The sequence below is a fragment of the Lagenorhynchus albirostris genome, chromosome 2 (assembly GCF_949774975.1).
Source record: "Lagenorhynchus albirostris chromosome 2, mLagAlb1.1, whole genome shotgun sequence".
NCBI lineage: Eukaryota > Metazoa > Chordata > Mammalia > Artiodactyla > Delphinidae > Lagenorhynchus > Lagenorhynchus albirostris.
The window spans coordinates 178,584,397-178,596,675 of NC_083096.1; the positions used below are offsets into that span (position 1 = coordinate 178,584,397).

General features: G+C 42.2%; 1 protein-coding gene across 3 annotated transcripts in view; it reads right to left on the reverse strand.

Moving 5' to 3' along the window:
* Window positions 1-12,279, reverse strand: part of UBE4B (ubiquitination factor E4B) — a 111,335-nt gene that overhangs the window by 35,612 nt on the left and 63,444 nt on the right. For all 3 annotated transcript variants that reach the window (XM_060141497.1, XM_060141496.1, XM_060141498.1), the window contains 5 exons: window positions 11,886-12,002; window positions 11,693-11,791; window positions 11,208-11,321; window positions 9,164-9,362; window positions 5,052-5,190 (listed from right to left, as the gene is read on the reverse strand). In XM_060141497.1, the coding sequence (XP_059997480.1) occupies window positions 5,052-5,190; window positions 9,164-9,362; window positions 11,208-11,321; window positions 11,693-11,791; window positions 11,886-12,002 (668 nt within the window). The remainder of the gene's footprint in view (window positions 1-5,051; window positions 5,191-9,163; window positions 9,363-11,207; window positions 11,322-11,692; window positions 11,792-11,885; window positions 12,003-12,279) is intronic.

A 12,279-nucleotide genomic window follows, 5' to 3' on the forward strand; every position in this document is an offset into this window, starting at 1 on the left:
CAGAGTCTCTGGATTCAACCTTATCCTGAGTATCTGGGAGGGGCTCTAACTGTGTGCCCACCTGGTTGACTAAAACCTAGAATTGAAGTTGAGTTGTTAGGAATTCCTTGATATAAATTCAGAGGAAGGAATCCAAAATATAAGAAGCTTGGAATATTAATATAGATTTACCACATATGACTAGCTCAGAAAACCACCCTCTCAAAACACACACATACCCCAACTGTGTCCTGGAAGACACTTCTTTTATTTTCTTAATCTGACTTCAGCCAGATATACTTTTATTTATTTAATTAGTTTTTTTATTTAAAAAATTTATTTATTTTATTTATTTATTTTTGGCTGCATTGGGTCTTCACTGCTGCACGTGGGCTTTCTCTAGTTGCGGTGAGTGGGGGCTACTCTTTGTTGTGGTGCGCGGGCTTCTCATTGCAGTGGCTTCTCTTGTTGTGGAGCATGGGCTCTAGGTGTGCGGGCTCAGTAGTTGTGGCTCGGAGGCTGTAGAGCACAGGATCAGTAGTTGTGGCACACAGGCTTAGTTGCCACGGACTACAGGCTTAGCTGCTCCGCAGCATGTGGGATCTTCCTGGATCAGGGCTTGAACCCGTGTCCCCTGCATTGGCGGGCAGATTCTTAACCACTGCGCCACCAGGGAAGCCCTGGAAGATACCTCTTGTATCACAGCACTGAAAAATACACAGGTGAGGGGAACACCAACATCTCTGAAAGGCACCAACCCTCACTGCAGGCTGGGAGTGAAGATGGCAGATGGTGCCATTGACATGTATCCTCCAAAGTCAGCGGGAATGATGGGACCACAGGACGGCATCCATTCCAGGATGAAGGAACAGACAAATCAGAGTTGGAAATTTTTATAAGCCTCTCAATAACTGATATTATAAGCTGATAAAATCAGCAGACATAAGGAAAATTTGAACAAAAGATAAACAAACTTAAACAATATATGTGAAATACTGCAAAAAGCAATATAGAAAGCGGATTCTTTTCTTTTCTTCTTCTTTTTTTTTGGTTGCGTGGCACGTGGGATTTTAGTTCCCTGACCAGGGACTGAACCAAGGTCCTCGGCAGTGAGAGTGCAGAGTCCTAACCACTGGACTGCCAGGGAATTCCTGTGCACTCATTTCCGCTATGGAACATTTATTAATTTAAATGTTAGCTACAAAGCAAATCTCAATAAAGTTCAAAGAACACAAATCAGAATATGTCTTCTGACAATGGAATTTAGCTAGAAATCAGTAACAAAGGATAAATGAACAAATCCCCCCAAGAATCTGGAATTTAAGCACCCCATCTTTATATAATCCACAAGTCAAGTAAGAAATAATAAAAATTAGAATATATTTTGAACGGAACAATAAAATATGACATACCAAAAGGTGCTCAAGATCACTAACTATTAAGGAAATGCAAATCAAAACCACATGAGATATCACCTCATACCTGTTAGAATGGCCACTATCAAAAAGATAAGAAATAAGTGTTGGTAAGAATGTAGAGAAAAGGGAACCCCTGTGCACTGTTGGTGGCAATGTAAACTGGTACAACCACTATGGAAAACAGTATGGATATTCCGCAAAAAATTAAAATTAAAACTACTGTATGATCCAGCAATTCCACTTCTGGGTATTTAGCCCACGAAAACAAAAATGAAAAGATATATGCACCCCCATGTTCATTGCAGCATTATTTACAATAGCCAAGATGGAGAAACAATCTAAGTGTCCACCAACAGATGAATGGAAAAAGAAATGTCTCACACACACAGACACACACACACACAGAGGAATATTTTTCGGCCATAAAAAAGAATGAAATTTTGCCACTGGTAACAACATGGATGGACCTTGAGGGCATTATGCTAAGTGAAATAAGTCGGAGAGCGAAAAATACCATATAATCTCACTTATGTATGGAATCCTAAAAAAACAAACAAAAACCCAAAATACCAAGTTCAAAGACACAGAGAAGACGACTGGTGGCTGCCAGAGGTGGGGGAGTGGGGTGGACAAAATAGGTCAAGGGAGTCAAAAGGTACACAAACTACCAGTTATAAAATAAGTAAGTCATGGGGATGTAATATACAACATGGTGACTATAGTTAATAATACTGTACTGTGTATTTGAAAGTTGCTGAGAGAGATCCTAGAAGTTCTCATCACAAGAAAAAAATATGTTACTATGTACGGTGACAGATGTTAATTAGACTTATTGTGGTGACCATTTTGCAATATATGCAAACATCAAATCATTATGTTGTATACCTGAAACCAACATAATGTTATATGTCTATTATACCTCAGTAAAAAAGATGACCTACTAAAATTGAGGGATGCAGCTAAAGCCATACTTAGAGGGAAACTAAACAGCCTTAAATGCATATATAAGGGCTGAAAATGAATGATTTAAATATCAACCTCAAAAAGCAATAGAAACATCAACAAAAAGCAAATTAAACTAAAAGGAAATAATAAAGGCCCTACAGACACAAAAGTGATAAAAAGAGGATACTATGAACAACTTTATACCAAAAAGTTTTGAACCTTTACATACCACGGGAAAACTCGCACAAGATGAAATGAAAATCTAAACAGGCCTATATCTATTAACAATAAAATACATAATTTAAAAAACTTCCCACATAGAAAACTCTAAGCCCAGACAACTTCATCAATGTTTCCAAACATTTAAGGAAGAAATAAAATAATTCTTACACAATAAACTCCTCAAAAAATATAAAAAGAGGGAACACTCCACAACTGATTCTATGTGGCAAGAATAATGTTGATAACAAAATTTGAGAAGGACTTAACAAGAAATGAAAATCATAGGTCAATCTTTCTTTTGAATATAGACTCAAAACTCCTAAACAGAATATTAGCAAATTGAATATCCAATGAGATTTAAAAGCAATAATATAGAGTTGAGTTTATTTCAAGAATATAAGGGAACTTCCCTGGTGGTCCAGTGGTAAAGAATCCACCTTCCAATGCAGGGGACGCGGGTTCGATCCTTGGTCAGGGAACTAAGATCCCACATGCCACGGGGCAACTAAGCCTGCGTGCCACAACTACTGAGCCTGCATGCCTGAACTAGAGAGCTCACACACTCTGCAGCCTGCGCGCCACAACTACAGAGAGAAAACCTACACGCCACAACTAGAGGAAAGCCCAGGAACTGCAACAAAAGATCCTGCATGCCTCAACAAAGATCCCACGTGCCACAACTAAGACCCAACACAGTCAAGAATAAAATAAATAAAATAATAATAATAATTAAAAAAGAATGTAAGATTGGTTTGATATCAGAAAGCCAGTTGATGTAATTCAACCATATTAATAGAATAAAGGGGAAAAAATCTGATCTCCTCAACAGAGATGGAAAAAGATTTTAATAAAATTCAACTCCTGTTGAGAACAAAAAACTTGTAGAAAATAATCACCTAAAAGGGAATTTCCTTAATCTGATAATAGAGGATGTCTAAAAAACTTCCCCCCATTAACTGGAATAAGAAAGAAATTTTAATAAAGTTATCAATACTTCTACTCAAGACTGTAGTAGAGGGCTTCCCTGGTGGCGCAGTGGTTGAGAGTCCGCCTGCCGATGCAGGGGATACAGGTTCGTGCCCCGGTGTGGGAGGATCCCACGTGCCGCGGAGCGGCTGGGCCCGTGAGCCATGGCCACTGAGCCTGTGCGCCCGGAGCCTGTGCTCCGCAATGGGAGAGGCCACAGCAGTGAGAGGCCCACGTACAGCAAAAAAAAAAATAAAAAGACTGTAGTAGAAATTGTAGCCAGGGCAGTAAGGCATGAAAAAGAAAATTATGAGGGCTTCCCTGGTGGCGCAGTGGTTGAGAATCTGCCTGCTAATGCAGGGGACATGGATTCGAGCCCTGGTCTGGGAAGATCCCACATGCCGCGGAGCAACTGGGCCCGTGAGCCACAGCTACTGAGCCTGCGCGTCTGGAGCCTGTGCTCCGCAACAAAAGCGGCCGCGATAGTGAGAGGCCCTTGCACCGCGATGAAGAGTGGCCCCTGCTTGCCACAACTAGAGAAAGCCCTCGCACAGAAACGAAGACCCAACACAGCCAAAAAAAATAAATAAACAAATGTGGGGTTTAAAAAAAAAAAAAAAGGAAAAGAATTTAAAATTAATCAATACAATCATAAATAGCATGTAGGTCAAATAATAAAGCATAATTAAAATTAGAAAAATAATAAAAAGAAAATTATGACAAAGAAAGAAAACTGTCATCATTTACAGACAACATGATTACATGTAGAAAAAAAATATTAAGAAATCTACCAGGCAGTTATTAGAATTATTAAGTGATTGATTCTATTTTAATTCAAGGTAGATATAGATATGACACATTTTCTATCATACTCAGACTACACCACTCCTGGACCAAATGGTGTTAAGTGGCTACTCCATTATTATTCCAGATGACCTGTTCAAAAAAATGTTTGCCTCCTATTCCTGTGACCTTTGTTTGCAGGTGCTGGTACATGGGGAGAAATGCTTAGATTAAGAAAAACAACAATGGTGCTAATGAATAGGAAACTGAGGCTACTATCTGGCCCTTTTAGACTTCTTATGCCACAGGACAATGTGCAAAAAAAGTGAATTACATGTTGGTGGGAGTAAATTACCTTGTTTATTAAGGGAAACCAGAGTTAACTGTTTCACAGTCCAGGGAAAGAGGGGTATGTCTGGAACCCAAGAAATCCTTTAAAGTGCCTCCTGATAATATGGTGCCTAGTGGAAAAAGTTAATGGAAGTCTCAACCACATACCAAGGGTTGAGAACTCTAGAAATCAAAGTTTGGGTCACTTCACCATGTAAAGAACTCTGGCCAATCAAGGAACATGGATGTAGTAGCAGAGGCAGTACCCTATGTACCCCTCACATTCAAATCTACTGGCAGTACCCTATGTACCCGTCACATTCAAATCTACTGGTCACAAGGGAACTGCCTGCTTGTGAGAACAAGTGGTGATTCAGGCAACCTCAGGACATGGCATCATGCACATACCTGTTGAGCTCCCGTATGGCCCGGAGTCTGCGGATGTAGCGTCGGCAACCCGGCAGAATTGAGAGATGGTGGGCGTGCAGGGTAAGGAAGAAGCATTCCGTAGGGAATTTCGGCTCAGAAAACGGAGATTGATCTCCATCTAGGAAAAAGAACAAAATCCCCGAAATAAAATCTACCACATGACTATATCAGAGGAAAAGCACAATTAAGAAGACAAAATTACACCTGTATTTTCAAGAAGTTTAAGGACACTTTTTTTTGTGTGTGTGTGGTACTCAGGCCTCTCACTGTTGTGGCCTCTCCCGTTGCGGAGCACAGGCTCTGGACGCGCAGGCTCAGTGGCCATGGCTCACGGGCCCAGCCACTCCACGGCATGTGGGATCTTCCCGGACCGGGGCATGAACCCACGTCCCCTGCATCGGCAGGCGGACTCTCAACCACTGTGCCACTAGGGAAGTCCCCAAGGACACTTTTAAAAAATTAGAATTAATGGGACTTCCCTGGTGGTACAGTGGTTAAGAATCCGCCTGCCAAGGCAGGGGACACGGGTTTGATCCCTGGTCCAGGAAGATCCCACATGCTGAGGAGCAACTAAGCTCGTGTGCCACAACTACTGAACCTGTGCTCTAGACACCGCAAGCCACAACTACTGAGCCCACGTGCCACAACTACTGAAGCCTGTGCGCCTAGAGCCCATGCTCTGCAACGAGAAGCCACTGCAGTGAGAAGCCCGCGCACTGCAACGAAGAGTAGCCCCCGCTCGCCGCAACTAGAGAAAGCCCATGCGCAACAGCGAAGACCCAAAGCAGCCAAAATAAATAAATAAATTTATATAAAAAAAATTAGGTTTAGGTAATGTTATAAGAAAAACAGAATTCCTCTGAGCTCCATGTATGATCAGGTACTCTGCCCCATCTAATTAAATGTTTATACAAATGTACACCAACAATCTTCGGTGATGTGTCTTCCTGGTGTATTTTATAGAATCATTTCTACTATTCAAACATCATTGTTAAACCTCAAAATGGTATTAGATTATGTAAATAAGCTACAGATTCCATAGCCATTTCCCTACTGTTGGACATATTTGTTGTTTCTAATTTTCCTCTATTAGAAACAGTGCTGGGAGGATCTATGTATAACAAGTTACTCCCTCACCCCCTCTCCGTTGCCAGCTTTGCGAGCATATTCTGGGAAGTAGAATTATTGAGAAAGACAGTATTACAGATTTTTGTTATGAATCACCAGAATTCACTTTAGATAGACTAAATTAATTGATAAAATGCCATCTATTTATTTACAAACTTATATTCTATCTTATCACTGTTTTTGAATAATTTATAGTTACAGAACGTTAATTTGAATTTCTTTCAATTTGTATCTAATTCCTACAAATATGTATATTTTCCCCTACAAGTATATTTTATTTGACATATACTGCTTATATTTTTTCCCCCCAAGCAAAAGATAACTGTTTCTTGGTAGAATTTAGTTTTGGTCTTACACATTTATAACAGTTCTGCATTTTGAATATGATTTTATCAATTATGTGACACATATTTTCTCCCATTCTTTTATTTTACATATTCATTTTCTCTCCCTCTATAAAAAGTATGTTTATATATTAAGATATATATATATTATCTCTGATGATATTTTCCATTTCTTAAATCATTAAAAATTTCTCTCTCTTTTATGGCTGGGTCAAATCCTCTGTTCGGCTTTTTCGTGCCAGGGAAGGGTGGAAGCTCTACATCACTCCATGAATAATTTTATAATGTTTAAAACTAAATGTCATATGGTTTTTATGTTTGTCATTAAGTAACATGTTTAAAAAAAATTTTTTTAAGGAGTTTATTAATTAATTTATTTATTTTTGCTGTGTTGGGTCTTCGTTTCTGTGCGAGGGGCTTTCTCTAGTTGTGGCAAGCGGGGGCCACTCGTCATCGCGGTGCACGGGCCTCTCACTATCGCGGCCTCTCTTGTTGCGAAGCACAGGCTCCAGACGCACAGGCTCAGTAGTTGTGGCTCACGGGGGCCTAGTTGCTCCGCGGCATGTGGGATCCTCCCAGACCAGGGCTCGAACCCGTGTCCCCTGCATTAGCAGGCAGATTCTCAACCACTGCACCACCAGGGAAACCCCTTAAAATTTTTTACATTGAAGTATAGTTGCTTTAATAACATGCTTTATAATATAGAGAAAAAGATCCATAATCATAACACTTTCAAAATATTCGTATTTTTATTCCATCAACTCATCAAGATCTATGAGAGATTTCATGAGAATTTTAACTGGCATATATAAAATCTACATAATAACTAAGTCATTGCTATCATTTCTATTGTATACACATACATATTTAAACCCAGAACAGCACATTTCCTCCCATTTGTTCTACGTATCTATTTGATGTTGGCTAATCCAAAAGAGAACTTCTTTTTTTATTGTATTAATTTTTATTGCATATCTCTAGCTCATAAATGTATTTCTAGAGAGGTAATAACAATTTGTGAGGAGTCATTAGCATCCAAACAAAATAAATTTTTCTATTTTTCCTAGACTCTGTAAACTCTAACTTCTCACCTGGTGCAGCTGAGAACCACCCCTCCACATAAGCTGGATGTGGCTCACTTGGGTGAATGAATAGCATTCCCAGTACTGACAGATTCTCAGGGATTATAACAAAACAAAGAAATGGAAAAGCAGAAAAGTCTTTTTTTTTTTTTTTTTGCAGTACGCGGGCCTCTCACTGCTGTGGCCTCTCCCATTGTGGAGCACAGGCTCCGGACGCGCAGGCTCAGCGGCCATGGCTCACGGGCCCAGCCACTCCGCGGCATATGGGATGTTCCTGGACCGGGGTACGAACCTGTGCCCCCTGCATCGGCAGGCGGACTCTCAACCACTGAGTCACCAGGGAAGCCCAGAAAGTCATTATTTTCCTTCACTCAGGAATCACTTTCAAACCCAGTATTTTGCAACATAAAATATGTACCCATTTCTCTTGGATTTCTACTTTTCTGTTTTCCTGATCACCGGTCTCTCAGATACATTTTATTCGTCACAAGCTTCCCTTTGCCTGTGTCTTTCCTTCTTTTCTGCCTTCTCCATCTATACTCCTTTGCATTCTCTCCCTCTGCCCCTCTACCTCTCTGTCACGACTGCGTTTAGCCGGGAAAGCAGCTGTGGTCAAGCAGGGTAGGCTCTCTTCTTCCTCTCCTACAGGCCCTCCCTCTGGAAGGGCCCTTCCTCAGAAAGCGTCTTCCTTAGCTCCAGCCGTCCTCTGGGCAGCCTGTTCTTTAGGGGACCCCCTTGACCTTCTCCACAAACCCTCTAACTACCCCCAACCCTGCTGGCCTGGCCCCAGGAGCCCAGATCCTAATTCTGGAGCCTGGCTTATCAGAAATCAGGTCGCCTGAGAGGAACAGAAATTCCCTAAAGAATTAGGTTGCTTCCCTCACTACTGCCAAGTAAGAAAAAGTGGAACCGAACTAAACACTGGGAAGGATGGACCCAGATCAGGGAGTGTGGTGGAGCAGACAGAGCCCTGGGCTCGGCTCAGCACACCTGGACCGCAGGTGCAACTCGCTGATTGACAGGCTAGGTGAGCTGGGCACTTTCTGGAGCCTCAGTCTCCTTATATTTAACGAGTAAGACAGTAGCGTTGCTATTAAGATGTTTATTAAAGTTCTCCTCCTGATAATCCCATAACCGTCTGATGTAGCAGCTTTAGGGGGAGAGGAGTCAATGAAAACTGGCACTGATGATGGAGAACAGGAACAGGGCAAGAGGGAGCCCCAGGGATGAGGGTGGGACGCTGGGAGGTGACAGACAGGGACGCTGTAGCTGGTGTCAGATTCACACTGTGGGATGATGCTGAGTCCAAATGGGTCCTTCTGTTAGAATGCATATCTACTCTACTTTTTGTAATTAAAAGAAAATAGAAGAACTGCTTGCCTGGTGGTCCAGTGGTTACAACTCCATGCTTCCGATGCAGGGGGCGTGGGTTCGATCCCTGGTCTGGGAACTAAGATCCCACGTGCCACATGGGGCAACCAAAAAAAAAAAATAAAAGAAGGGCAGCTTTTAACGACCTAATGAACATGTCACTCACAAAGTTCAGTCAGCCAGTCATTCACGTCCTCCATCGTTGCATTCACTCTCGTCTCATCGCTGGGAAGAGTAATCCGACACCTCGGGTGGAATATGTACGTGGGGTCGACCGTCTCTAACTTGATCTTTGTGCTTAGCTGCTGCAGCACCCAAAGGAAATTCAGCATCAATCCGTCCGTAGATACCAATCTATCATCCGTCTGTGAAAGAGAAAAGTATTTAAAATCATGATCTGAACAGAAATTTTGGCACAAGCGTACAGAAAGGAGAGCAAACTTTCATCCTGAAGTCAGCAAGGGGACACCTATAGCACCACCATCGTCACTCTACTGGCAGGTGCGATTTGTTGAGTGTTAACGATACGTGAAGGGTTTTCTCTCACTGAATCTCCACAATAGCCCTTAGAATTGAATGATACTGTTATTCACATTTTACGGAGGAGGAAACTAAGGCTCAGAGAATTTAAGTGATTTGCCTAAGATCCTCAAAATCAGGAAGCAGAAATGCAATAAATGCTATTTCCTTTCTCTTCTTTATTTCCCCTCAAAAGCATCGGAACAACTCGTTTCACAGTTACCACTTGACTAACAGCTTCTCTGGCTGACAGCGATAGCATAATCCTGCTCTAAGAATACAACAATTCTGGGAATTCCCTGGAGGTCCAGTGGTTGGGACGCTGTGCTTTCACTGCCCAGGGCCTGGGTTCAATCCCTGGTTGGGGATCCTGCAAACCGTGTGGCACAGCCAAAAAAAAAAGACCATAATTCTAATAAAGATAGTTAACATCGGTGGAGTGCTCACCACGTACTGGGCATGATTCTGACAGCTTTATATACACTAAGTCCACAAGTCAGGTACTATTATTATCCCCACTTGGCAACAAGGAAATGGAGGCACAGAGAAGCAACTGTCTACGTCCTACTGCCGGCAAACAGTGGAACCCCAGTTGGAAATCCAGGCAGTCTAATACCACGTGCATGCTCTTCTCTCTGCTTTTTCTTCTGAGTAGAAATGTCACATCGCTCATTAATAATATAGCAAGGGAGCTTCCCTGATGGCGCAGTGGTTGGGAATCCGCGTGCCAATGTAGGGGACACGGGTTTGAGTTCTGGTCCGGGAAGATTCCACATGCCGTGGAGTAACTAAGCCCGTGTGTCATAACTACTGAGCCCGCATGCCTGGAGGCCGTGCTCCGCAACAAGAGAAGCCACCGCAATGAGAAGCCCGCGCACCACAAGGAAGAGCAGCGCCCGCTCACCGCAACTAGAGAAAAGTCCACGTGCAGCAACAAAGACCCAATGCAGCCAAAAATAAATAAATTTATTATTAATAATAATAATAATATAGCAAGGATGCCCTTTTAACTTTTCCATGCCGGTAAAGTGGTCCCAGCCACCAGCCTCCCCCATCAGGAACATCGCACCTTGTACCTGGTCTTCTCGGGTTGGCTCCTGTACCCCCTCCTCCCATTAGCCCATCCTCCACACAGCAGACTTGGTGATTTCCTTCCCGAAAACCCTCCAGTGGCTCCTCATGACACTTCTTACAACATCAGCTCAACCTGATGGAGCCTCTGCCCACCCCTCCAGCCCATGACCCGCCGGTTTCCTTCCTGTTCACTATCCTCCAGCCATGAAAGCCTGCACGTGGGGCTCGTTCCAAAGCTGGTTCACTCCCACCTTCGTGTTTCACACGTATCTAGAAAGTTCTTTTCTCAGCCTTGTGATGGCTGGCTCTTTCTTATCAGTCAGGCCTCTGATCAAATGTCTCCTCCTTGGACACTCCCATGCCTTCCTTCTGGTGCCTCTATGGTTACTTTCAAGTCCTCTACCTTGCTTCACTGGCTTCATCGATTCTAGAATTAAACATTTACATGTCTACTCATCTACCCTATAGAACATAAGCTCCACAAAGGCAGGAAGCTTGTCTATCTTGTTCAACACTGTATCTCCATTTCCTAGCACAATGTCTGGTAGGTTCTGAATAAGTATGACTTAGATGAATGAATTTAATGAATAAGTAAAAGCAGTCTTCAGGAATCCTACCTGCATCTGTGCTTTCTTCATATTGGCATTGACGACAGCTGCCATGTAACCAAGAGCAGCCTCCCGGGTTTCTCCGTTTAACAAAATACTATGCAGAATCTTGAAAAGCTCTTGCTGAAATTTATTTTATAAGGGAAGAAAAAAATTAAAACTTTGTTTAAGAAATTATTCTTTTGACTTTACAAAAAGCTAAACTCCTTCCCACTTTTTCTCCTCTCCCACGTCCACTCATTTTAGAAGAACCTGACTACAAGGATAGAAGAAAAGTCCATATTCAACTGTATTAAGATGATCAGCATGAAAGCAGAATGTGGAGTGGAAGAGGGGAGTAGTTATAGTTTTAATAAAATAGCCTTTGCTATTTCCTTTCCAGGACAGGGGCCCAATTACCTTAATCACACTATAATGAGCCTATAATTGTGCTGCTTTTAACTTTCAGAACTGAAAACACATTCATCCTTTGGATTCATTTTCTCAACACCTACCCTTCCCAGCTCCAAGTAATGCTGCAGTGATTGGCTCACCACACGAGTGTTTTCCAGGGTAATGGCAGGCCCTGAGAAATATTTTTCAACCACTTTTGCCTGGAAAGAGAAAGCAAAAATTCAACGTATAATATACATTTGGGGAAGAATCTGAACATAAGAGCAGCAAAGTGCAAAGGGCCGCTGTACTTACATCATCTTCTGCAAAGACTGAGAAGCTAAAGAAAGCCCCCAAGTACGAGAGTCTCTGCAGCTCCCGCCCAGAGCCAGGGCTTAATGATTTAGGCAACCACAAAGGCAAAGAAGCAACCTAGGAAAAAACAGAAGAGGCAAGTCAAGCTGCTAAATCAGCAAGTGATGTAAAAATGAGACAAAAAGAATTCTCGGCAGGTGACCTGTTCAGCTGGTTCTTAGCCACCAGCAAAATGCCTGACATTTAACATCCAAAAACACAAGGTCACAAATATGTCAGGATGCCTGTCCACTTTTTCTCATTTCAGATGAAGGAAAGCACTCCAGGTCCGCTACATTTTTACAAGATATACTTTTAATTTCCATGTTTCATGATAATATTTGATATCATGCAA